Raw genomic sequence first — 24,678 nt, 5'->3', positions numbered from 1 at the left:
ACTCCCATGATGTCCCAACCGGCCCTAACCCAGAAGACACACACACCCCTATTTTTTGGGGGTGGCATCTTTGCTGTATTTTTTTTAGTATGTTCGTAATATGGCTGCACCTAATAATTATATTTATTATTGATTAATTGGACGAATAATCAGATAAATGTATTTTTTTTTAAATTACCTTAACAATTTCTCTTAAGTTGTCTTAGGTATGTCGTAAGTAACAATGAAGACAATATGGATGACGAGTTCCTTCAAAAATATATCATATTTTATGACAGCTCCTGACTTAACTGGTCCACATCTGCACTGTTTTAAGTAGATACAGCTTTTTAATGAAGCTTCTGAGTCTAAAACATAAAAAGAATTTCTCAGTACAAAAATTTGAGAAAAGTCCTGTTCAGTCGAATTTAAAAAAAAAAGTGCGGCTGATTTACATTTTTTTCTTGTGGGCAAACCACTGATATAAATTGTGTCAGTGACTTACTTATTTTCTTTAAACAAACTACACAGCAAAATTAAATTAACAGTTGTTCATAAGTACATTCCAAATCCAATTTCAAAGCACACTCTCTTGTATGACAATTTGCAGTTTGAATGGAAGTTTGTGTTGAGTTTGTGGCTTTATATAAAAGAAATGAGACAACTATACTAGCTAACAATAACTCAAGTGCTAATATGCTTCTCCAAAACACAAGACGAACCGACACTTAAGACACTGATTAGCATCATCGCTAACTAGCTTAGCGCTCCTTGCTAAGTAGTAACGACTCATCAACAAAGAATACAAACAATACAATTGGCTTCATTTAGTCACCTGACGGACACACATGACTCAAGAAGGCCGGTTGATGGGGGTGCGGGGGGGCTGACAATGGCTCCTTTGCTGGGCTGCGGGAGGAGGGATGGGCTGCGCTGGCTCCCCCCGTCCGCCCTCCCTCCCCGGGCTGGCTGGGTGGGGGCCGTGGCCCTGGGGTGGCGCCCAAGCGGTGTCTCCGCCCGTCTGCGTGGCTGTCGTGTGTTTGGTGGGGCTCGCGCATGCCTAGATGTGATTCGGCGCGCTTGAGTGAAGGGCCCCGGATTGGCGATGGGGCGGCGTAAGGTCGGTTGCCGACAGGCAAGGGATTCACACAATTACTGGTTTCTAGATCACAGAGCATATTTGTGCACTCTCCACCCCTCCAAATCACTTATCCTATAGACTCCCCCATCCCCCTCTCTTCTTTCCCTGGTCAACAGCCCCCCCACACGGTGTCAACCGGAAATACATATAGCTGACGATAGCACCAACATTTTCATAGTTAGTGTAGGCATTCAATGTATTTCTTGTTGTTGTTTATGTTGGTTTTTTTTTTTTTTCGTGTTTCTTTTCTTTCTTTTCTTGTTTCTTTTCTTTCTTATGTGCCATAAACTAGGTATGTTGAATGATCACAATGGAAGTATGTCATACTCTCAATGTGAAACATTAAAACTGTTCAGATCCATCGGACACTTAGACTTCCATTCTCCATGTCAAACAGCTGAACAGGACAGGTTAGAAAAAAAAAAGTGAGTAGGAGGTGAATGATTAGAAAGTGAAGAAAGCCAAGAAGATGATTCTACACAGCATACATACACCCCCCCCCCAAACACACACACATATACAGTACAGGCCAAAAGTTTGGACACACCTTCTCATTAGTGCGTTTTCTTTATTTCCATGATATGTACTTTTTAAATAAGCCCCTCTGTTCTTACCACCTAGTGACGCCCCTGTATACATATATATGCATATAAATGATCAAATATTGTTAGCTGTTTGTGAAGTTTTGTGCATTGTACGCTACGTTTACTTACATCCATCCTGTGTAACTCCTGGGGGCTAAGCTCCTCCGTTCTTAAAAGCTAGTGATGCCCCTGTATACATATATATGCATATAAATGATCAATCTTTGTTAGCTGTTTGTGAAGTTTTGTGCATGTACGCTACGTTCACTTACATCCATCCTGTGTAACTCCTGGGGGCTAAGCCCTCCTGTAATTAAAACCTAGTGACGCCCCTGGTTGCACCACTGCTGGCAGCGCTCTATTTTTAGTTTTCCTTAGAGTTCATTCTGGCCTCTAAAAGCTTAAGGAATTTTGTGACTGTTTACCCTGATGAATGCTGTGTTCTTTTATTTGCCGACAGACGTGATAAATTGCAAATCCAATCTAGAGCATTCAAGGACAACACACTTATTGCATTGCGGCTTTGCGGGGGTGAACATTTATCAGCGCGCTGGCGTTAAAACGCTTTTCTAATCATTCTTTTTATAGTTCCTATAAAAATTCCTCTTTATTTATTTTTTTTATTCTGTCGTATGTATCATTAATTGAATAACAACGCTTTTATTAGTGAAGCGCCAGAACCAAAAGTTCTCTCGTCAATGATTGACTTGAGTCGGTTTCAATTGGTCTACTGAATCTGTCCGTCAAGTCTACGCGGTTACGCCGTTGGCCGTGCCGAGTTAAGCCCCGCCTTTTAATACCTGTCGATTTGTTACAGGACGCGACAGCTTCCGGTAACCCCGCCCATCGCATCCCTTCTTCCTCTTTCCACCGGTGCTCCATAGCGTCGTGTGGACTTGCGGTTTCAGTGCGTCGCAGGCGTGTGCATCACGGGATGTAACGACTACCTCTCGGAATCTCATTCAAACACATTTTTTTAGTACCCAGCTTGGCAGCGGAAACCTAGGAGTTTACACCAGCACGGAGCGGAAGGGGATACGGTAGTTTTGGCTGGAGGGGGACTCTAGCAAACCTACTGACGCCGCACGCAGAAATGGCGGAGCACCACGCAGTCAGCGACGGCAAGCACAAAGCTTCCGCTAATGCCGGCGGTTCGGTGCACGGGAACAGTCGAGCCGGCGCCGCGGCTGCTGCGGGCGGGAAAGGAGGCCTGTCGGGCGGACTGACACAGCCGGCGGGGTGGCAGTCGCTACTCTCCTTTAGCATTCTCTTTCTGGCCTGTCTGGCCGGATTCAGCTCCAGACTTTTCGCCGTTATTCGTTTTGAGAGCATCATCCACGAGTTCGACCCGTGGTAAGTCAAGCTAGCTATCACGCTTTATTGGAAATATTTTTATAAAAGCGTGCTTCGTAGTTGCTTTATCGTCTTGTTTGAATGAGTTGAGACTGATAGCGTCAAACGGAAGTAATTGTGGGCAAATCTTTAGATTACCTTACAGCCAGGACGTGTGAAAGGAACACCATGACGCTTCGAGTCTTTAGTTTAGCTAGTTAGACTTGTCCCATGCTGATTTGGCAGTCGTCCGATCAGCCACGCGAGGACGACTCTTTTTAATCGAGTCGGAGTAACTATGAAAAATAAATAAGTCCCATTTCAGGGAGTATGACGTTGCACAATGTGGAGAGAAATCGCTTCAGCCGTGACCGACTGATAACAGTTGTCGTGCCGCCGGAGTTCTTTATCATCGTATAATGAATTGATGAGTAATCTTGGTGTAGTGTTATGGGAAACTGGGATTTCTTTCAGGTTTCACCCGGTACTCGTCACCACTGCGGACGGTTTGTAATCCGGAAGCAGATGTATGCGCTGTGAACTGTCATCACAAAGCAGTATTCAGTCTTTTGATCACGTGGCTACATCACAGCGCTGACTTGCCCTCAACACAACTACGGCATTTTAGAACTATTATTTTATGCAGTTTTGAAAAAGTCAAGGTAATCAGCAGCAATGGTAGCATTAGAAAGAAATACAATGGACTTTCATTTATAAGTTCAACTCATTGTGCTCAATGGTTTTCAGATCAGCAAAGCTCATATTTGATGTAGCTTTTGAGCATTTTGCCTGATTATTATATTTGATAACCAGTGTTGTTTGGCACCCTTCTTAATTTTCGTCCTAGTCTTTTTTTCGGACAATAATACTTATTAGTCTTAGTCATATTTTAGTCCAGTACTTCTCAAATTGTGGGGCGCAGAGCGATGCTGGGGGTGGCGCATGTGAACTCAGGGAATATACTTTTTTGCCGTATTAGAATAAAGTGTAGTTTCACATCCACTCAGTGGTTGGCAGTGGCTCTTTCATTTTTCAGAATGTGCGCAGTATTTTTGAACCAAACGAGCACACAGCAAAAGAGCACTGGAGATACAGTGGGGAGAACAAGTATTTGATACACTGCCGGTTTTGCTGGTTTTCCCACTCGCAAAGCATGTAGAGGTCTGTAATTTGTATCATAAGTTCTCTTCAACTGTGAGGGACGGAATCTAATACAAAAAAACAGAAAAATCACGTATGATTTTTAAATAATAAATTTGCACTTAATTGCATGAAATAAGTATTTGATACATCACAAAAATCGAACTTAATATTTGGTACAGAAACCTTTGTTTGCTATTACAGATACCAAACGTTTCCTGTAGTCCTTGACAAGGTTTGCACACACTGCAGCAGGGATTTTGGCCCACTCCTCCACGCAGATCTTCTCCAGAGCCTTCAGGTTTCGGGGCTGCTGCCGGGCAACACGGACTTTCAGCTCCCTCCATAGATTTTCTATCGGGTTCCGATCTGATGACTGGCTAGGCCACTCCAGGACCTTAAGGTGCTTCTTACGGAGCCACTCTTTAGTTGCCTTGGCTGTGTGCTTTGGGTCGTTGACATGCATGACCCAGCCACGACCCATCTTCAGGGATCTCACTGAAGGAAGGAGGTTGTCCGCTAAGATCTGGCGATACATAGCCCCATCCATCCTCCCCTCAATACGGTGCAGTCGTCCTGTACCCTTGGCAGAGAAGCAGCCCCAAAAAATGATGTTTCCTCCTCCATGTTTCACGGTTGGGATGGTGTTCTTGGGGTTTTACTCATCCTTCTTTTTCCTCCAAACACGACAAGCCGAGTTTAGACCCAAAAAGTTCAATTTTGGTCTCATCCGACCACATGACCCTTCTCCCATTGCTCCTCTGGATCATACAGATGGTCAGTGGCAGACTTCAGACGTGTCTGGACAGACACCGGCTTCAGCAGCGGGACCTTGCGTGCGCTGTAGGATTTGAATCCATGACTGCATAATGTGTTTCCGATGGTTTTCTTCGAGACTGTGGTTCCAGCTCTATTCAGGTCATTGACCAGGTCCTGCCGTGTAGTTCTGGGCTGATCCCTCACCTTCCTCATGATCAGTGATGCCCCACGAGGTGAGATCTTGCATGGAGCCCCAGAACGAGGCAGATTGACCGTCAACTTGAACTTCTTCCATTTTCTAATAATCGCTCCAACAGTTGTTACCTTCTCACCAAGCTGCTTGCTTATTTTCCTGTAGCCCATCCCAGCCTTGTGAGTGTCTATTATTTTATCCCTGATGTCCTTACACAGCTCTTTGGTCTTGACCATTGTGGAGAGGTTGGAGTTTGTTTGTTTGTTTGATAATGTGAACAGGTGTCTTTTATACAGGTAACAAGTTCAAACAGGTGCAGTTACTTCCGGTAATGAGTGGAGAACAGGAGGGGTTCTTAAAAAAGAACTAAGAGCCGAAATATTTACTAGTTGGTAATGTATCAAATACTTATTTCATGCCGTTAAATACAAATTTATTATGTAAAAATTATACAATGTGATTTTCTGGATTTTTGTATTAGATTCCGTCCCTCACAGTTGAAGAGAACTTATGATACAAATTACAGACCTCTACATGGCTTGCAAGTGGGAAAACCAGCAAAATCGGCAGTGTATCAAATACTTTTTCTCCCCACTGTATAAGGAGTTAAGATGAGGAAATATGACAATGCGTAGTGTAGGCATGTGCCGGTATGAGATTTTGACTGTACGATAAGCGTGACCAAAAATACCGCGGTTTCACAGTATCATGGTATTGCAATTATAGCTCCAAAATGTGTTATTTTGAGATGTATGGGTTAAAAAAAAAATCAATTGAACAGGATTTTATACATTTTTCAGAACATATTCGCAAATTGGAACATGAATATAATGTTAAAATAACAAAAATAACAAAGATTTTGAATAAAATTAAAATAAATAGAACGTATAGACTATACCCACAGCTCAAGTTGCTCAAGATTAGAGCAAGAACAAAATAGTTGCCATAAAAAAGTAAAACCACTTCTAAATAAAATTTAAAAAATATATATACACTGCATGACTTTTTTTTTCTTTTTTGAGGAGGGGAAAAGCTGAAAGCAAGTTTCACCATTTTCAGCCACTCACTGTGTCAACTCTAGTCTACATGACGTCATGCCTTTGTGTTAAAAAGAACAAAGAATTCAAAAATATATAAGTTAGTTAAAATGTAAATATTGTTGTGGAAAGGTTTCATCAAAAAAAAATCATTGGGAGTGAGACCGCTCCTCGTCCAGCGAACGTGGATTTGACTCTATAAGACTCTATATTATAGTGTGCATTCTTGTTTGTTTACATAATTCATCATTGTTGTTGTGCTGCTGTTTTCCCATCCTGTCAGTCAACTAGCTCACTGTGGGTGGCAGGTCTCCCACATATAAACACTGAGAGAGGACTGTGTGGACAGCGTTGAAGCAAGAGAGAAAGAATTGGTTAAAATTTTCTGACGACTGTCGTTGTACAATTACAGTTGAGTGGTTTAAATTGAATTAGTTCCGATGCCTCATGCTACAGTGGCAGTGTGGGAACATTTTGGATTGATGCCAGATGAACGCAGCGAGACCGGTAGCAATAATAAGCAGTGATGTTGAATTTGAATGAAGAAAGTCTCCACACAAACCACCCCATCCAATTTCTTCAGCTAGGAAAGTAAAGCAGCGGTACTTGGTGGGGTTTTCCATACTTCACCAGATTTAAATTTGAGATTTCTTTAATTTACAATTCAAAATAAATGTGATAGGGCAAGGGTCCCCAACCTTTTTTGCACCACGGACCGGTGTTATTTGGGTATTTTTTTCCACATACCGGTGTTCAGATAAATTTTGCAACCCATGAAAAATTGCGACGATGCGGTTCTGCGCATGTGCGTAACGTTGAACATGGCCGCAAATGCAGCGATTCCAAAGTAAACACTACAAACTTTCTTTAAAGAAAGGAATATTAACTTACGTTTGATCATGGAAGGACATGTAGAAAAGTTCTCCTCAGATACATCCTGCCATGTTAGCTGCAAACAACAACTGCACACGACTTCGCCTTGTCGTTAAGCGTTAATTACGAAGCCCGCTTCACAAAGATACGTTGTTGGAAGTTGTAGCAAGGTTTTCAATGGTCTCGTAGCGATGTCAGGATATTCCGGAATGACTTTAATCCTGAACCTCGGAAGAGTTGTTGTCTCAAATGTATGTTTAATGTCGCCGTCAATTGCGATCTCTACAAGCTGATCCTCCTCTACTGTTGCACAGACATGCTCGAATCACTCGGTTTATTCACAAACGGGTCACGAATCCACTTCTTCGCAGTTTGTGGGTCTTCAAGGTTGTAGGCTCATCTTCTGGCTCGTCAGGTGCCCTTTTTGCGTAAATATATGTCCAAAAATGTCTGTTTTCCAGTCATCTTCGCTCGTGGGGGGGCTAACTATTTCCGGGAACAAATGTGCTGCGCCTACGGCCTTGATACGTTATTATCAAGGACAAGCGCCCATAGATATATACACAAAACAAGATGTACTGCTAGCAGTCCAATCAATGCATTTCTATTAGGGATGTCCCGATCCAGGTTTTTGCACTTCCGATCCTATACCGATATTGTTTTGCAATTCCGATCCCATACCGATACTGGCCGATACCGATACCGGCCTATCTGAGCATGTGGTAAAGTTTAAAATTATTTAGCCTCCTTACTTAGCTGTCAGACTCATGTTGAAAAAGGTTTTAGTACTCTTGATAACAACTACCCAGCTGATTTAGGTGAGTTTGAATAACACACAACGGTTGGTAACAAGAAACTGACCTGTTTATTCAGTGACAAACACAAAAAATTATAAATAACAAACAGAAATGGCATAGTCAGTCAGTTAAGCGTGCAAATAATATTGTAAACTGTCTTTAAAAAGCAGAACACAAAAACAGCCTCAGTGGAAAATCCCACAACCCCCCCTCCCCCAAGCTATTAGATGCTATCAATGTTTCGTGCATTATTTCCAAAAGTTGTATAAAAGCCTTTCAGGTTTAAATAAACGACTATTTCAGTATCAAGTTAACATTTTAAAACAGTAAATTAAATACTCCAGTCCCCATTCTGTATCAGCAGCTTTAAACTACATTCAATTCATTTAATTTTGCGAATCAACTGTTAAAAGTTGTTAAAATTGCTCCCGTTATTCCATAATTTCCCTTCTGTCTACTTTCGACATGTGATAGTTTTAAAACTGTTTTGAAGACATTCAAGTCATGATTTTGCCGATTTAGGAGTATTTTAGATAAAAAGTTAATGAGGTTCGCTTGGAAGGTTCACAACAGCCTACTAGGGAAGTGTCCTGCTTTAAGATGGCGGCTGTTTACTAACGCAACTAGTTTTCAGTACTTCAGTGTTGCTAACGCCGTCGAGTCTGTCATTTTGCATCTACTTCTATATACATATGATATCTATTATCTACAGTAAAACGATGTTGACGTAGTTTTGTAGCGACTGTCAGCAGCAGTCAGGTATTCTTGTGTTTTTTTTATCCAGCGGCATGAGTTGAGCTAAAGCCGTGAGTTGAGCATTGGCATTACCCGGGTCTATGACAAGCATGATGTTTACTCTCGGGACGCAATGCGGTCCATTTCTCATTGCGTCCCGAAGATCGCGCTGTGTATTAGTTCCGCTTTACTTGACATATTTCAATAATCGGAATTTGTTTGTGAATCGTTCGCGAATCTTCCACGGCCGAATCGCTCAAGGATGTAATGACGGCTGGGTATGTTGTACCATGGTTCTAAGTGTTGGATGGTGCGTCTTTACTCACGAGAGATAATGGCTCGTCATCCAGATTGAATTCTTCGGCAATGACTCTTGTTATTCCCTGGGCTTTGGGACTGTCGAGTGCCAGTTTGTCACGCGTAGCAAAAGTTTCTGCCAGTGTTAGTTGCGTAGGACCTTTCTTTTTGTCTTCGGTTTTCTTAACATACTCCTCATATTGTTTGTGGTGGTATTTAGCTAAATGCTTGATTAGGTTGGTTGTAAAAACTTCTTACAGCTTTACCACCACGCTTGACTTTATTGTGGCATATGTTGCACTCTGCCTCTTCGTCTTCGTCGTCCTTTAAGGTGAAATGATCCCACACAGCTGACATTTTTACCGATAGTCTCTCGATAAATTAGGAGACGTTAATGTAAATGTAGTGTGTTGAAGGCTTGCTGTAAAATGCGGACCGGATTTTAGGGAAACAGAAGCAAAAACTGGAATGGATTATGTAAATCGGTGCGCCGGAAAACCCGGACCGGAGTTAAAAAAAAAAAAAAAACTGGATCGGAAGTCTGGATCGGAATTTTTCCATGTTGGCCGATCCGATACCGATGCGCATTTGTTTGTCCATATCGGCATCCAATCCGATCCAAATATCGGATCGGGACATCTCTAGTTTCTATGACGACATTCTAATCTATCCTGTAGTATTATATCTAGAGTAGACAGGGACATTGGTGTGTTAAAAAGGGACACAGGGCTAATTCGTCCAGAATTCGGTCATTAATAAATGATCATTTCTGTGCGGCCCGGTAGCAAATGCGCCACGGACCGGTCCGTGGCCCGGCAGATGGGGACCCCTGTGATAGGGTACAAAGTTGCATGCTTACAGATGGCGTTACCTGCTTGTAGCAAATACTACCCAAGAGAGATACTTTTTTCAGAATCACAAGGCAGCCAGGTTAGCGTTCCTTGATCAAAATTGTTAACATTAAAATTTGCATATGACCTTTTGGGGCAACTCTGAACTTTTTACAACCAACTGATAATGTACTCACTATACCTTTATCAGTGTTTTTCAACCTTTTTTGAGTCATGGCACGTTTTTACATGGGAAAAAAATCTCGCTGCACACCACAAATGTTCAAAAATTACATTCTGTACAGTATATTTTAGGACTGCAGCTATCGAATATTTTAGTAATCGAGAATTCAACTGAAAATGTTATCGATTAATCGAGTATAATTGGATAAAACCATTTTTTTAGGTAAAGAGAAATTATAAATATACATGAGAAAACAAGACATTTGACCTATTATTGAACCATTTCAGACGATCATTGTCTTTATTTTCGATGTACATTGTTGAAAAAGGCCAACAATTGCATCTCAGATATGACTAGAAAAAAAACAACAAATTCACGGCATTTACTCAAAAAACTTGTAGATTTTATTTTTTTTTAAAAATCTTATTTCTTACCTAAAAATGTCATTACGCTTGATAACACACATCACTAACTTTGTTGTTTCCCCCCGTGTTTCAATAGCGTACCACACGAATGCTATTTTTAGACCGTGACGTCACCATCGTAATACGGAAGTGGCGCATTATAGACACGCCCTCGCTTACAATCCATGTTATTTCTACTTGTTTTCTCCGGTAATCTTTCAAAAAGAACATGCCGATCCAACACTGCTGCTATGGAACTTGTAGAAACGACTCTAGACATTATGACAGATGAAGGATGTTTTCTTCATACGTTTGGTTTCATACGTCAAAATTTGGAGGAAAAAATGTGAAGAATAAATCAACATGCGCGGACATCCAAAAGACCAGTTTAACGCCAGCAAGGTGCAACATTTCATATGCAGTAAACATTTTGTTCGGGGCCATGGGCCTACTGAGGTAAGCCATTTTGATATTTTCTTATTTATGAAAAAAATTTAAAGTGTTCGTTGGCTGTCACTGAGTAGCATTTGCGATCGCTACACAAAAATATCAATGTAAATTACCCCCAAGAACGGTCAGAGATGTAAGACAATCAGAGGATATAATATATAAGAAAGACGGGGCATATGGTGGTAAAGGATAGATTGTTGAAACAGGAGAATGTCAGTGGCGTAAGGCAATGTACACAAGAAAAAGGTGTCAATAAAAAAATCTAACTCTGGATCGGGTCAGCTCTTTTTCAGCCCTCGACACTCAAGCCATCTCTTTAACTGAACATTTGTATGTTCTTCCACATATTTACCAGTGAATTTGACATCCGGGACATCATTTTCGGACAGAATTTGTAGGTTTAGCTGAGTAAACATCTCATTCGTACACTATTTCCATTCATTTACTATTAGGGACAAACGGGAAGTTGACCCGCCTAGCAACAATTGCTAATGTCATGAGTAATATTGAGCAAAAGTGACGTGTTGCTCGCGGTATGCTATTGAATTTCCATTTGTGTCAAGCTATTTTTAAGTTCTAGTTAAGTTTTAAGTTAGTCTAAATTTTAAGTCCTGATAGGATTTTTATCGGAGTTTCTGCATTGTTCATAATAAATATGATTCCTGCTGTGTTGGAGCACATTAGGCACCAGTGCTACTTGGTGTTTTATCCAGCCATGACTACTGAGCTAAAAGACAGCTTTATTATGCTTTTATTTTACACTCTCATCACTCTACAGCGCTGTTTTTACACATTAAATAAAGCCTGAATGTAAGACACGTTAGCCTTGCATCGACAGCAGTCATTAATAGAAATCTAGCCCTCCGCAGGGCTAACGTCATGTTAGCAAGTTACAGTAACGTTAATCTTATTTATTAGCGCTGAGAAGTCTACTGCTTTAAGATGGTGGCTGTTCACTAAAGCCGGGGAGTCTGTCGTTTCGCACTTAGTTCCATATACAGTGGGGAGAACAAGTATTGGGAAAACCCATTGGCCAGGGGTCTGCAATTCCAGTCCCCGAGAGCCGCTATCCAGCTTGTTTTCCATGTCTCAATCGTTTAGCACATCTGAATCAAATAATCAGGATCATAATCAGGCTGCTGCAGAGCTTGCTGATGAGCTGATCATTTTATTCAGGTGTGTTAAAGGAGAGAGACATGGAAAACAAGATGGATAGCGGCTCTTGAGGACCGGATTTGCAGACCCCTGCCCTACGCACATGACGTCAGCGCGTTGTCCCGCATTAAAAGTAGTCCGGGCAAAACATGATGCTTTGAGCTGGCAAAATTTAAACGATTCCTCGAGGCGAATAAAATTACTCAGAACAATTTTTAAACTTGAGTTATTCGACTTACTCGAGTATTCCTTTCTGCTCTATTTAATTATGAAAATAATTCCTCAGTATTTATACTTACTCAGTGTGAATTTTGAGCCTGTTTAGATGAACACAAAGCCGATATCCTGTCAGGGACCTTGTCCAACAACTCTCAGCCTCTCCGGTTTTTATGATTTATAACATTTAGGCTTGAAAAACTCAGAATTATCAGACAAGGGTACTTTAGCAATGTCTTTAAACGCATCAAGGCTGAAGCTCCCTGACAATGGCTTTCCAGACAGGTAGCTATAATGTCCTTATGGATTTAGCAACAAGTTCAGTAACAACCTAACTGGCTGTGAGGGCTTTCGCATTAACCTTTGGAGATTTTCTCCAAAACGCTGCCTGTTTCGCTGTGTTTTCGCAATGGCGAAAAAAATAGTCCATAGCTTGAAGCAATGTGTGCTTTGTATGAACCTTGCTTGGCCCATGGCGCTGTTGCATAGCTGCTCGTGTCACGCTCAAGAACTGCTCAATCGTTCAAACACATATTCCCACAAAAAAAGCTAAATATACCTATAAACTAAATTAAGAATGCGTTAAAAAAATCTTATGTTCATCTTAACAGGGAGCAGCTGGATTCAGCCATGTTCAAAGAGTTATGTCATATTCACTGTTGCTTACTAGAGGGCAGTGTATCCACCCAAATCAGTAAAACCATTACAACGTCACAATATTTAAACGAATCCTCAAAACAGCAAAATCTGAAACTTTTTTCTTAGCAAATTACTTAGTTAATCGAATAATGGGTTCAGCACTAATAACAATAATACTGCAATAATGATCAATCATTGTCATTAATTCTGGTTGGCTGATGCTGAGGATATTCTCACGATAACTGAGTCACAAAAACACCCACATCGCATTTGCTGACATGCTTCTAGGAGTCAACATGGCAGTAGAGTAATATGTGTTCCCTGGTCTCCAAAACAAATTGAAAATTTAATGGTGGACAACCTTTTTACATTTTCCAAAAGTTGCAGTTTGTCTACTGTACAAGGGATAGTGTAATAAAAAACAAAACAATATGTGGTGACATATGACACTTTTCATAATGGGTGTCATTTAAAACTATTCTTAATGTAGAATCTGAAGTATGTGGGATTGCCTCCAGAAATCTGAACGTGACTTGCTTTTATTTTGAAATGGTCACCGGAAGTACGTAGGCATGTGCCGCTATGAGATTCTGACGGTATGATAACCTTAAGCAAAAATATCACCCTATCACGGTATTGCAATTACAGCTCTAAAATGTTTTGAGATTTCTGGGTTACCAAAAAAAAACAAAAACAAAACTTTTTCCCCTTGTACAAACATATTTGCAAATTGGAAGGTTTATAGCAGGTTAAAGTGGTTAGTAAATTCTTTTTTCCATTAGCTTCAATGTAGCAATGCTAACGTTTTACAATGCTTAATATTGATGTGTTTCCTTATTTTGTATGTCTGAACTTTTAATTCTACGGCGTGTTGATGGCCAATAAACATCTGTGAAAACTACTGGAGGTCTAATATGCAATCAACACGCACGATAGCCGAGTGCACGAAGCACAAATGCCGTTTTCGTATCCAATTTGTTGTGTGGCGCCTTATAGTCAGGTGCGCCTTATAGTATGAAAATTACAGTAAATTATTTTATAAGTCATAAGCTGAGTACTTTACCTTATTTCCTATTAGCGTTTGGAATCTACTTATTGTAACATTGTTAACGAACAGTCATGTATTCTTAAAATAATTCCCCTCAGTACTAAGCATAAGGTTTCGGTGGTAGAAATGTGGAAGAATGAAAGGCTTAAATCTGGGCATACTGACAGGTGTCAGCATGCATCTCAGTGGGAGACCACGGCTACATTTGGAGCAAAGATAAAGAGGGGAGAAAAATTGTGAAAGGATGGTAGGAGTTGCAGAGGGATATGGAAGGATTTAATACCTGTCAGGCATCCAATCTGAGGGAGGTGCTGTTGAAGAAGCCATAGAGATTTTATTGTTTCATAGTTGTTGTTGTTGTCTTTGCTTTATGGTACTGGGCAGATGTTATCAGCTTCGGTCCCGACTCTGTAAAAAGTGTTAATGGGCTTCTTTCAAAAGTGCACATAAAATAAATGCTGAAAGCAGAACTGATTTTAAGCAGCTAGCTCGGTCTTAAAGTAGTTGACAAAATTCAAAAGTACAGGTTGTCCCCGCCCCGGGTTAAGACGTACTCGACCTACGTGGTTACGACTTTACGACACCGGAGTCTCGTCCACCATTTTGTCTCCATTCGTTTTTGTTTAATGTTTTTAGTTGCAAAAACAGTTCCTTATTGCACTTCACAACTATTGGTTTATTGTAGGGCTGTCAAACGATTAAAATCTTTAATCGAGTTAATCACAGCTTAAAAATTAAATAATCGTAATTAATCACAATTATAACCATCTATAAAATATGCCATATTTTTCAGAAAATTATTGTTGGAATGGAAAAAAGGCACAAGACGGATATATACATTCAATATACTGTACATAAGTACTGTATTTGTTTATTATAGGGCTGCAGCTATCGAAAATTTTAGTAGCCGATTAATCGATGGACTAGTTAGTTCGAATAAAATCGGATAAGGAACATGAAAAACTAAAATACCTAAGCTGAGCCTCAAACAGTAGAACAATTGGCTAACTTACAAAGAAAGTCAGCTAGCTTAAATGCTATAAAATGCTAGAGTTTTTTTTTTTTTTTTTTTTTTTTTTTTTTACAATGCTCTTAACAAATGGTTCACACATATTCACACAAAAAAGAAACAAAAAAAGGCTAAATATACCTATAAACTAAATTACAGTATGAATGCATTAAAAAACATTAGCTCAAACAAAAACATAGCTGATGTTGGTCTTAACAGGGAGCAGTTGGATTCAGCCATGTGAAAAGAGGCATACCAGAGAGCAGTGTATCCACCCTAATCAATAAAACTAAATGCAAACACTTTCAAAATAAAACATTACAACGCCACTTTAAACGAATACTCGAAGCAACAAAATTTAATTCGAATATTTTTTTTCTAATCGAATACTCGAGTTAATCAATTAATCGTTGCAGCATTAGTTTATTATAACAATAAATCAACAAGATGGCATTAAACTTTATTAAGATTCTGTTAAAGCGACCCATGGATAGAAAGACTTGTAGTTCTTAAAAGATAAATGTTAGTACAAGTTATAGAAATTTTATATTAAAACCCCTCCTAATGTTTTTGTTTTAAGAAAATTTGTGAAATTTTCAATAAAAAAATAAACTAGTAGCTGGCAATTGTTGATGTCAATAATTACACAATGCTGAAACCCATAAAATCAGTCGCACCCAAGCGCCAGCAGAAGGCGACAAAACACCAAAAAACACAAGTAACAAGTGGACATGACACTGTGCTGTCATTTTAATCTGTTTGAGCGGGGCATGTGTGTTAAATGCGTCAAATATTTTACCGTGATTAATTTAAAAAATTAATTACCACCCGCTAACGCGATAATTTTGACAGCCCTAGTTTATTGACTAAAACATTTTGAGAATTGTCAACCAAAACTGGACGAAATTTGAGTTTTCGTTGACTTAAACTAGAAGAAGACGAAAACGTTTTGAAATGACTAAAATATGACTAAGACTTAATTTTTGTACAAAATACTAAGACGAAAATTAAAATGGCTGGCAAAAACAACACTGGTCCGTAATTACTTTTAAATCACTTGTACATAATGGTTCATAATTCCTTCAGGAAATTGAAGCAAATCAACGTAGTGTTAGCCTTTTAGTCATCACTATGCAAATGAAATCAATCATTTAGAGTCCCTGAGACATGCTATTGGAAAAACTGACAGAGGTCCTGTCCTTTCTAATCAGCGAGCGCCACAGAAAAAACAACTTTATTAATCAAATACGGTCAAACGGGCGAATAATCGAATGTGACTGCCAATATTTGACACCACTGCTTTAGACCATACCAAAGTTCCATCATAGCTGGTAGTTACAGTCAAGTAGTTCATAAACAGACAGTGAAGGTCTCCTCCCACCAATTTATACCTCTGCAATCTTTGATGTCCTTTTACAAAATTTTGAAGGAATCTGACCTTTTAGCCAGACTGCGGGAATCACGCCAGTCGACCCGTCGGACCCGCGCTGGCACAGCTCCAACGACCCGACCCGGCGAAACCCCGACGTCCCGGCCAAATTCCACGCGTTCACCTTCGTCTTAACCCCTTGTACTAACTCCATTTTGAAAGCTGGAAAAAGGCTTCGAAGCATAAGTTGACAATTTATTCAGATCGACAGCGATCAAACGGCAAGGCGAAACAGATACAAACTCGGGCGAGGAGCCAAGGTCACCATATCACAAGTCAACAAAAGGTTCCCGAGAAAGAAATGACCATGTTTAGGTAAACATTCAGTCTTTTGAAGGGTCTAGCGGGGCAGGACGTGGGCAGAAAGAAGGGTGTGTTTAGGAATATTGTCTGTGGATTGGACAGGAGGATTCGGGAGTTACTTTTGTCAGGGAAACGAGGGTTGTGGATTTTGCCACCTCTGTGTCAAAGGGGCTCTTGAAGTCTTGTCAGTCGTGTTGTCAGTTGGATATTGGGCGTTCTCCGGTGTTCTTGTGTTGGAACAGGGTATCCCGCCATTTGTTCTGGACTGTCCGGGAGAACTGATTGCGTGAGTTGATGGTGCATACGTGGGCTTGTCAAATGGCAAGGCGAAACAGATACAGACTCAGGCGAGGAGGCAAGGTCACCATATCACAAGTCAACAAAAGGTCCCCGAGAAAGAAATGACCATGTTTAGGTAAACATTCAGTCTTTTGAAGGGGTTTACGGGGCAGGAAGAAGGGTGTGTTTAGGAATATTGTCTGTGGATTGGACAGGAGGATTCGGGAGTTACTTTCGTCAGGGAAACGAGGGTTGTGGATTTTGACACCTCATCGTCAAAGGGGCTCTTGGAGTCTTAGCAGTTGTGTTATCAGTTGGATATCGGGCGTTCTCTGGTGTTCCTTGTGCTGGGACAGGGTATCCCGCCCTTTGTTCTGGACTGTCCGGGAGAACTGATTGCGTGAGTTGATGGTGCATACCTGTGCTTGTCAAATGGCAAGGCGAAACAGATACAGACTCAGGTGAGGAGGCAAGGACACCATCAATGGTCAAACAAAATGTTCCCGAGAAAGAAATGACCATGTTTAGGTAAACATTGTCTTTTGAAGGGTCTCGCAGGGTAGGACGTGGGCGGGAAGAAGGGTGTGTTTAGGAATACTGTCTGTGGATTGGACAGGAGAATTCGGGAGTTACTTTTGTCAGGGAAACTAGGGGATCTTGGAGTCTTAGCAGTCGTCTTATCAGTTGGATATCGGGCATTCTCTGGTGTTCCTTGTGTTGGGACAGGGTATCCCGCCATTTGTTCTGGACTGTCCGGGAGAACTGACTGCGTGAGTTGGTGGTGCAGACGTGGGCTTGTCAGCGTCAATCTTGCTCAATCATTTGCACGACGCACACGTTGGGCTTCCGTGAAAAGGCGTCATGTATCTCTTATGCAAAATGCTATTTATTTTATATTGTGTTATAATGAGTTAGAGTAATCCAGTCAAACAGTAAATACGAGAAACGATACTATTCCTTCATTGATTATATTAAATGTGTTAGAATAATGCAAACAGACGCTGCCTACGAGAAAAGGTACTATCTCCTTCAGTTTTGCAAGGTAACTTTGGTTTAAGTAGCCCAGGATTCATTCGTGAGCTCAGTGTCTGCTTCATTGACTTTCAAGAGAAATCAGAGAGATGATTCCCAGTTGCCACTCTGGACTCCAGTTCAATCAGGAGCCCCGAGTGTTGAGTCATCCGTCTCTTTCTCAGTCTCAATAATTCTCACCAAAGTCCTGGCAAACATGAACAAGGCCTGATGAAGTGTTCAGAAGTCGAGGTTCTCTGACATTAAAATGTAACTGATTTAGGCGTTTACAAGATGGTCGTGTAGCGGATCACTAAGCTGGCATCCATGCAGCTGGCGCAGGCTCAATTCTCAGCCAATGCTGAAACCATAATCACTCTGTGATTGACATGGCAATCACTCCACGGTGTGGTGCACTTCTCACCCCGAGTCAGCTGGGATACTCTCCAACTGCTTTGTGATCCTGAACGGCGTTACCTGTATAAAAGGATGGATAGATGGACTAATATAAATTTAGAAAAGTGGACTGGTTTTTATAGTCCTACTCAAAACATGGTGGAAACGGAGTGTCAGTCACTGCACTAAAAGATTCACCTTCCCTTAAATGTATTGATCTGAGTCAGAACGCTATGCAAGATTTTAAAGGTATCATTGTGTCATTAATAAGGCTGTAAATTAATGTTAAATGTACAATTAGGTTCCTAAATGATGTATTCCATTTGTGGTTATGATTTGGAATATCCGAAATTGCAAAAATAATTTTTTTTTTCTTCTTGAGTTGATGGCTATTGCTTTCTTTAAAAGTCCATTTATTAGATTACACAGGAAAGTCCATTACAGTGGTACGTACCTCTACTTACGAAATTAACTGGTTCTGGAAGTATTTTTGTAAAGTGAAAATTCCTTAAAGCTGCACAAGGTAACATCCCTACCCTATGTATATTTTTTTTTGCCATGAATTTAGTCACGATTTTCAGTGCTGCTACTTGTGTTTTTAGCTGCAAATGCAAATCAGTGTTGGGGTGGCTAGACAAAAGCTGAATTTGGCTAAGAATGAAGCACTCTCACGTATCTCAACTCCCCACAATAAGCTGTTGGATGTGCTTCCCACTCTTAAACAAGAGACAGAGGTTAGTCATTCAAACGCTCTAATCTGTCAAGTACGGCGATGACTGGAGAGTGAGCAGTTTTTAACCAGGATGACATCAGCATTGCCTTTTGTGTTGAGTTTGCCCAAAGGCCAGTTACTGTGAAGTAGACTATATTGATGCATTTCTGCAACGCCAACTGTACAATTTTACACTTTTTGTTTTGTGGGTGGGTATTATAAATATATTGCGAAGTATGACAACTAGTTGAATATTTTTTGAATGGCTGTTAGATCTGAGAGGTCGACTGTATTACTCTAACACACTTATTATATTCAATCAGGGCATCGTTTCTCGTATTTACAGTTTGACTTTTTATATTACTCTAACACACCCATTATAAAATAAATGGCACTTATACCATCGTTTAAGGAAAACAAGCAGAATATAGGGCATAAGAGATGTATGACGCCTTCTTATCACAGAAGCCCAACATGTGCATCGTGCAACTGACTGAGCAAGATTGACGCTGACAAGCCCACGTCTGCACCACGAACTCTCGCAATCAGTTCTCCCGGATACTCCAGAACAAATGGTGGGACGCCCTGTCCCAACACAAGGAACACCGGAGAACGCCCGATACCCAACTGATAACACGACTGATAAGACTCCAAGTGCACCTTTGACATTAAGGTGGCAAAATCCACACCCTCGTTGCCCTGACTAAAGTAACTCCCGAATCCTCCTGTCCAATCCACAAACAGGCAATAATCCTAAACAATGCCCTAATATACACTTCTTCTGCCAACAGCCCGCCCCGCAAGACCCTTCAAAACCTGTCCAATCCACAGACAGACAATAATCCTAAACAACGCCCAAACACACCCTTCTTCTGCCCGCAGCCCGCCCCGTGCGACCCCTCAAAAAGCTAATCATGGTCATTTTTTTTCTCGGGAAACTTTTGTTGACTTGATATGGTGACCCTGAATCCTCGCCTGGGTCTCTCTGTGCTGTATGATTGCTGTCGACCTGAATAAATTGTCAACTTGTGCTTTGTGGCCTTTTTCCAGCTTTGAAAATGGAGTCAGTACAAGGGGTTAAGACTAAGGTGAACGCACGGAGTTTGGCCTTTTGGCCGGGTTGTCGGAATCTCGCCGGACCAGGTCGCTGGAGCTTGCTGACGGTTTGGCTGGCGTGATTCCGGCAATCTGGCTAAAAGTTCAGATTCCTTCAACTCGTTGTCTGCTAGGCCTATTTCATTTAAATCTATGTACATAAATTATCTGTTCAAATGCTTTTGCTTACATCAAATCCATTTCACGCCTCTTCCATTTAGCAAAGAAAACAATTGGGGCATGTCACTAACTTGTGCTACATTTTAAGATGTGTAGCGTTCAACCACTATTACTCAGTTAGGACCTGCTGGATGGTATGCTTTCTGTCACAGAGAAAATAAATTCTCTGGGCACTGAGATGAATTTGGGCTTCCTCTGCCTGATGAGGAGTGTGAACGCACACCACTGTAGTATCATCCGTTTAGCCATGAGCGATCCCTCATCCTTGCCGCCAAAGCCCTTAAGTGTGAAAACTCCCCCATAACAAGGATGATATAATTGGAAGACTATCCAAAGCTTAATTTAGCACAGGAATTTCGCCCCCCACTAAACAAAACTGTCCTTTTACTCTACTAAATTATGCATGCCGAGTCACAGTCATAATAGTATAACTTTGTGTTTTACAAAGTCAGGAAAGCCCCTTTGGAATTATCTGTATCCTGGATGCTCATTAAATTACGTGGATGGGAGGGCTGCTACATCAAAAGAGTGCTGCTTGGGGGTTTCATGCCATGGGACTGCATTTATTGTTAGTTAGTTCCTCGGTCTCCAGCTTGACAAAAAAATATCAAAAAGACCTGATGCTAGAATTACTGGATGCACCGTTAACATTTATGCTTTCGTGATTATAGTTAGTGACCAGATAGGGTAACTTTTGTCTAGTCAGCCTTTCCTTTGTCCTAGGCCATGTGATCTATGTATTCTATTCTATGGTCTATGTTGTTTTTTGGTCCCTCCTATCCTTTTGTTTTGTCTTGATTAAAGAGGTTTGCCATTACAGCAAACAGGAGCGTAGATGCCACAAAAGCTACATCGACTTTCTGCGTGTTCTTTTTAGCCAAGCTAGGTGTACATAAACCTACCGTCTAGAGACGAAAATTTGGTGCTGAAAATAGCTAAAAATGCGTTAGCGGTTTTAAGTTGTGAAGACCGAAGGTTTACCACCGAATAGTGTGGAAAAACCTTAGTCCTCTTGTGATGTCATTAAAACAGGGCAAGAAGCAACACGCTTGCTGATGCTATCTGCTAACACTACTGGCTCACAGCCAACATGTCTGCGATTTGGATGTTGGAAGTCGGTGGGGTGCCCGGATTGGCAATGGGGCAGCGTAGGGTCGGTTGCCGATGTTCTTACTCTCACAAGGGATTCACACGATTAATTGTTTCTAGATCACAGAGCTAATTTGTGTACACTCCACCCCTCCTTATCACTTATGTTGACTTGTGATATGGTGACCTTGGATCCTCTCCTGGGTCCCTCTGTAATGTATGATTGCTGTCGACAAGAATAAATTGTCAACTTGTGTTTCGAAGCTTTTTTCCAGCTTTCAAAATGAAGTCAGTACAAGGGTTTAACGCGCAGAGTTTGGCCTTTTGGCCGGGTTGTCGGAGTCTCACCGGCCAGGGTCGTTGGATCTGCGCCAGCGCGGGTTCAGCTGGCGTGATTCTGGCAATCTGGCTAAAAGGTCAGATTCTTTCAGTAATCAGATTACTCGATTATTCAAACTAACTATTGGATTCATCGATTACCTAAATAATCGATAGCTGCATGCCTGAATTGATTAAAGTTAATCATAAAAGACTGTCACACATAGTGTATTCTGTTTTTTTACTGAACTTGGCTACTACATTGAAAATGCAGTACTGACAGTTATGTAATCAGCTTCAAAGCTCCTTTTTACCTACTGGCTATGCTCGCTCTTGGCAGGGAAAACCAACACATCACATTTGTAGGCTTCATCCACCACAAGTAGCCAGGTGCACAAAAGCGCCACGGAACAAAGGGAAACTGGATTGTAAGGCATAACATGTTTAGTGTGCTTCGAGCTGGCACCTCGCTAGAACTTCTTCTCCATACTTTTATACTATTCTTCAAGCAAACTTTCCACAATGCTTAAACTTTACTCAGAATCATTAAAACATTGCTTTTTTTGCTCTACAATGAACAATGTTGGGGTTTCTTTTGGAGAGGTGGTGCAACATTAAATACCTGTTAAGGCTGACAAACGGTTTCTGAAACGAGCAAAAATTTATAGCCATCGTTGTGTTCCGCAAAGAATGTTGCCATATTGAATAAGCACGCCAACCACTCATTTACTGCGACATCGACTTTTACTACCTCTTAGCCGGCTTATCAGGGAAACATTATGTTGTGCGTTTCCTTGTTACTGTGCCAGGAAGAGAGGGTACACATCTTGGTCAGTCTGCATCAGCTGTTAACAAATGGGCACTGTTCCAGATTCGCTGTTAAATTACTGAATTGCAACCTGAACATTTATGTAGTTTTCAGTTAGCCAATGCAGATTTTTTCCCCATTTTTCCAAATAAAAAATGTCAAGGTTAGTCGACTAATTGGGTCAAATGTGAAACGTCATGCCAGTGAAGGAATCTGACCTCTTAGCCAGATTGCCGGAATCACGCCAGCTGAACCGCCAGACCCGCGCTGGCGCAGCTCCAACGACCCGGGCCGGTGGAACTCCGGCCAAAAGGCCAAACACCGTGCGTTCACCTTAGGGGCAGTTTACATGGTGACTCTGCGACACAAAGACGCAATGACTGAGTTGCGGACTCGCCTCGCGTGCATATGGTGTCGGCGAAGACGAAAAATTCTGAATCCTGCCTCCAAAGTGGAAGAATCCGGTTGAGGGGGTGGCTTCCTCGGCATGCATATCAAAGGCTCCTGCTGCGCGAGACCGCGCCGTTAACGTCGGTACACGTCACATTGGGCGTGCGCAGCGGTGCTACTAAACATTAAAAACAGCAAATATGGCGGAATGTCGGCTTTAATTTGTTTTAATAATATTTTTAAATATGTTGAACGTTTCAATTTTTGTGCCTTTTTCAACAAAAGAAAAGTGACATTGCTTCGAGTGGGTGGGGATATTTTTTTTCCGGGCTGAGGGAGCTTGGTGGGGTCAAAGTGCATCATTCTCTGTCGTCCAGTAAATCTGCACTGCCCCCTAGGGCCTGGCATGAATACTATATTGTTTTCATGCGGAATTGCGACATTGTTCAAAAGGAGACGCAAATGCAAATTTGAAATTTTTCGTATTCTCGGAGAGTCAACATTTAAACGGCCCCTTAGTCTTAACCCCTTGTACTGACTCCATTTTGAAAGCTGTAAAAAGGCTTCGAGTTGACAATTTATTCAGGTCGACAGCGATCAAACGGCAAGGCGAAACAGAAACACTCAGGCGAGGAGAAAAGGTCACCATATCACAAGTCAACAAAAGGTTCCCGAGAAAAATGGCAGTGCTTAAACATTCAATCCTTTGAAGGCTTTCGCGCAGTGGGCTGTGGGCAGGAAGAAGGGTGTGTTTAGGATTATTATATGTCTGTGGATTGGACAGGAGGATTCGGGAGTTACTATTGTCAGGGCAACGAGGATTATGGATTTCGCTACTTCAGCATCAAATGGGCTCTTGGAGTCTTGTCAGTTGTGTTATCAGTTGGATATCAGGTGTTCTCCAGTGTTCCTTGTGTTGGGACAGGGTGTCTGTCAGGGAAGTTCAATTTTGAACCCCAAGACAAGTAGCAATCAATAGCTCAAATGAGAAATGAATCAACACAGCCAAGGATTGCCTGCTTCGAAGACTTTATATAAAAACTTGATATATATCAAGGATACAATGGCATGATCCAGCCAGGAGCTGGGGACATGCAGGAGTACAATGAGAATACACAAGTCAAGGGTTTATATGCTTGTTGAAAGGGCGTTGCTTACTATGAAACGATACCTACGAAAACGAAAGTGAACTTTAAGTATCAACTCCGGTGGTTTTCCACAGAAAAACGTAATGAGTTATGACTTTGGGAACTTAGCTGTAGCTGGTACGAGAGGGAGTAAAATCAGATAAGGCAGTCCACAGAAACTCGTAGTATTATGTTAAAAGAAATAGGTAGAGCACACAAACATGAATAGATACAGTCACAGCATAAATGAATATAGTTATAAGGCAGTTATGTGTTTTATAAGCATGAATAAAATATTCTTTCACAGCGTCCCGCCATTTGTGCGAGAGTTGGTGGTGCAGATGTGGGCTTGTCAGCGTCGATCTTGCTCAGTCAGTTGCATGACGCACACGTTGGGCTACCGTGATAAGAAGGCGTCATGTATACAGGCATGCAAACTTGCCACCTTTCGGCGAAATTTCACCGTTTTGAAATCAAAATGGGTCAATATTCTGAATCACGTAGGTCTGAGGAGAAAAAAAGGGGGTTGGGGGGATGGGGGTAGGTCAACGAGCGAGTGAAACCGTTAACTTCAAAACCGTAGTCCATGCTCAATACCACACTGTAGTGCAGGGGTCCCCATCTGCCGGGCCGCGGACCGCATTCTGGCCGAATTAACCCTGTGCCCATCCTTAACACACCAATATCCCTGTCTACTCTAGATATAATACTACGGGATAGATTACAATGTCGTCATAGA

The 24,678-nt window shown here is 41.3% G+C and overlaps 1 protein-coding gene across 2 annotated transcripts in view; it reads left to right on the top strand.

Moving 5' to 3' along the window:
- The first annotated feature begins 2,548 nt into the window (after positions 1 to 2,548).
- Positions 2,549 to 24,678, top strand: part of stt3b (STT3 oligosaccharyltransferase complex catalytic subunit B) — a 114,486-nt gene continuing 92,356 nt past the window's right edge. The window contains exon 1 of one of the 2 annotated variants that reach the window (XM_057827149.1): positions 2,549 to 3,057. In XM_057827149.1, the coding sequence (XP_057683132.1) occupies positions 2,798 to 3,057 (260 nt within the window). In that variant the 5' untranslated portion in view covers positions 2,549 to 2,797. The remainder of the gene's footprint in view (positions 3,058 to 24,678) is intronic. The other variant, XM_057827148.1, reaches the window with a different exon arrangement.

This window comes from Corythoichthys intestinalis, chromosome 22, assembly GCF_030265065.1.
Source record: "Corythoichthys intestinalis isolate RoL2023-P3 chromosome 22, ASM3026506v1, whole genome shotgun sequence".
NCBI classification, from domain to species: Eukaryota; Metazoa; Chordata; class Actinopteri; order Syngnathiformes; family Syngnathidae; genus Corythoichthys; species Corythoichthys intestinalis.
This window is presented reverse-complemented; position numbering and strand designations above follow the sequence as displayed.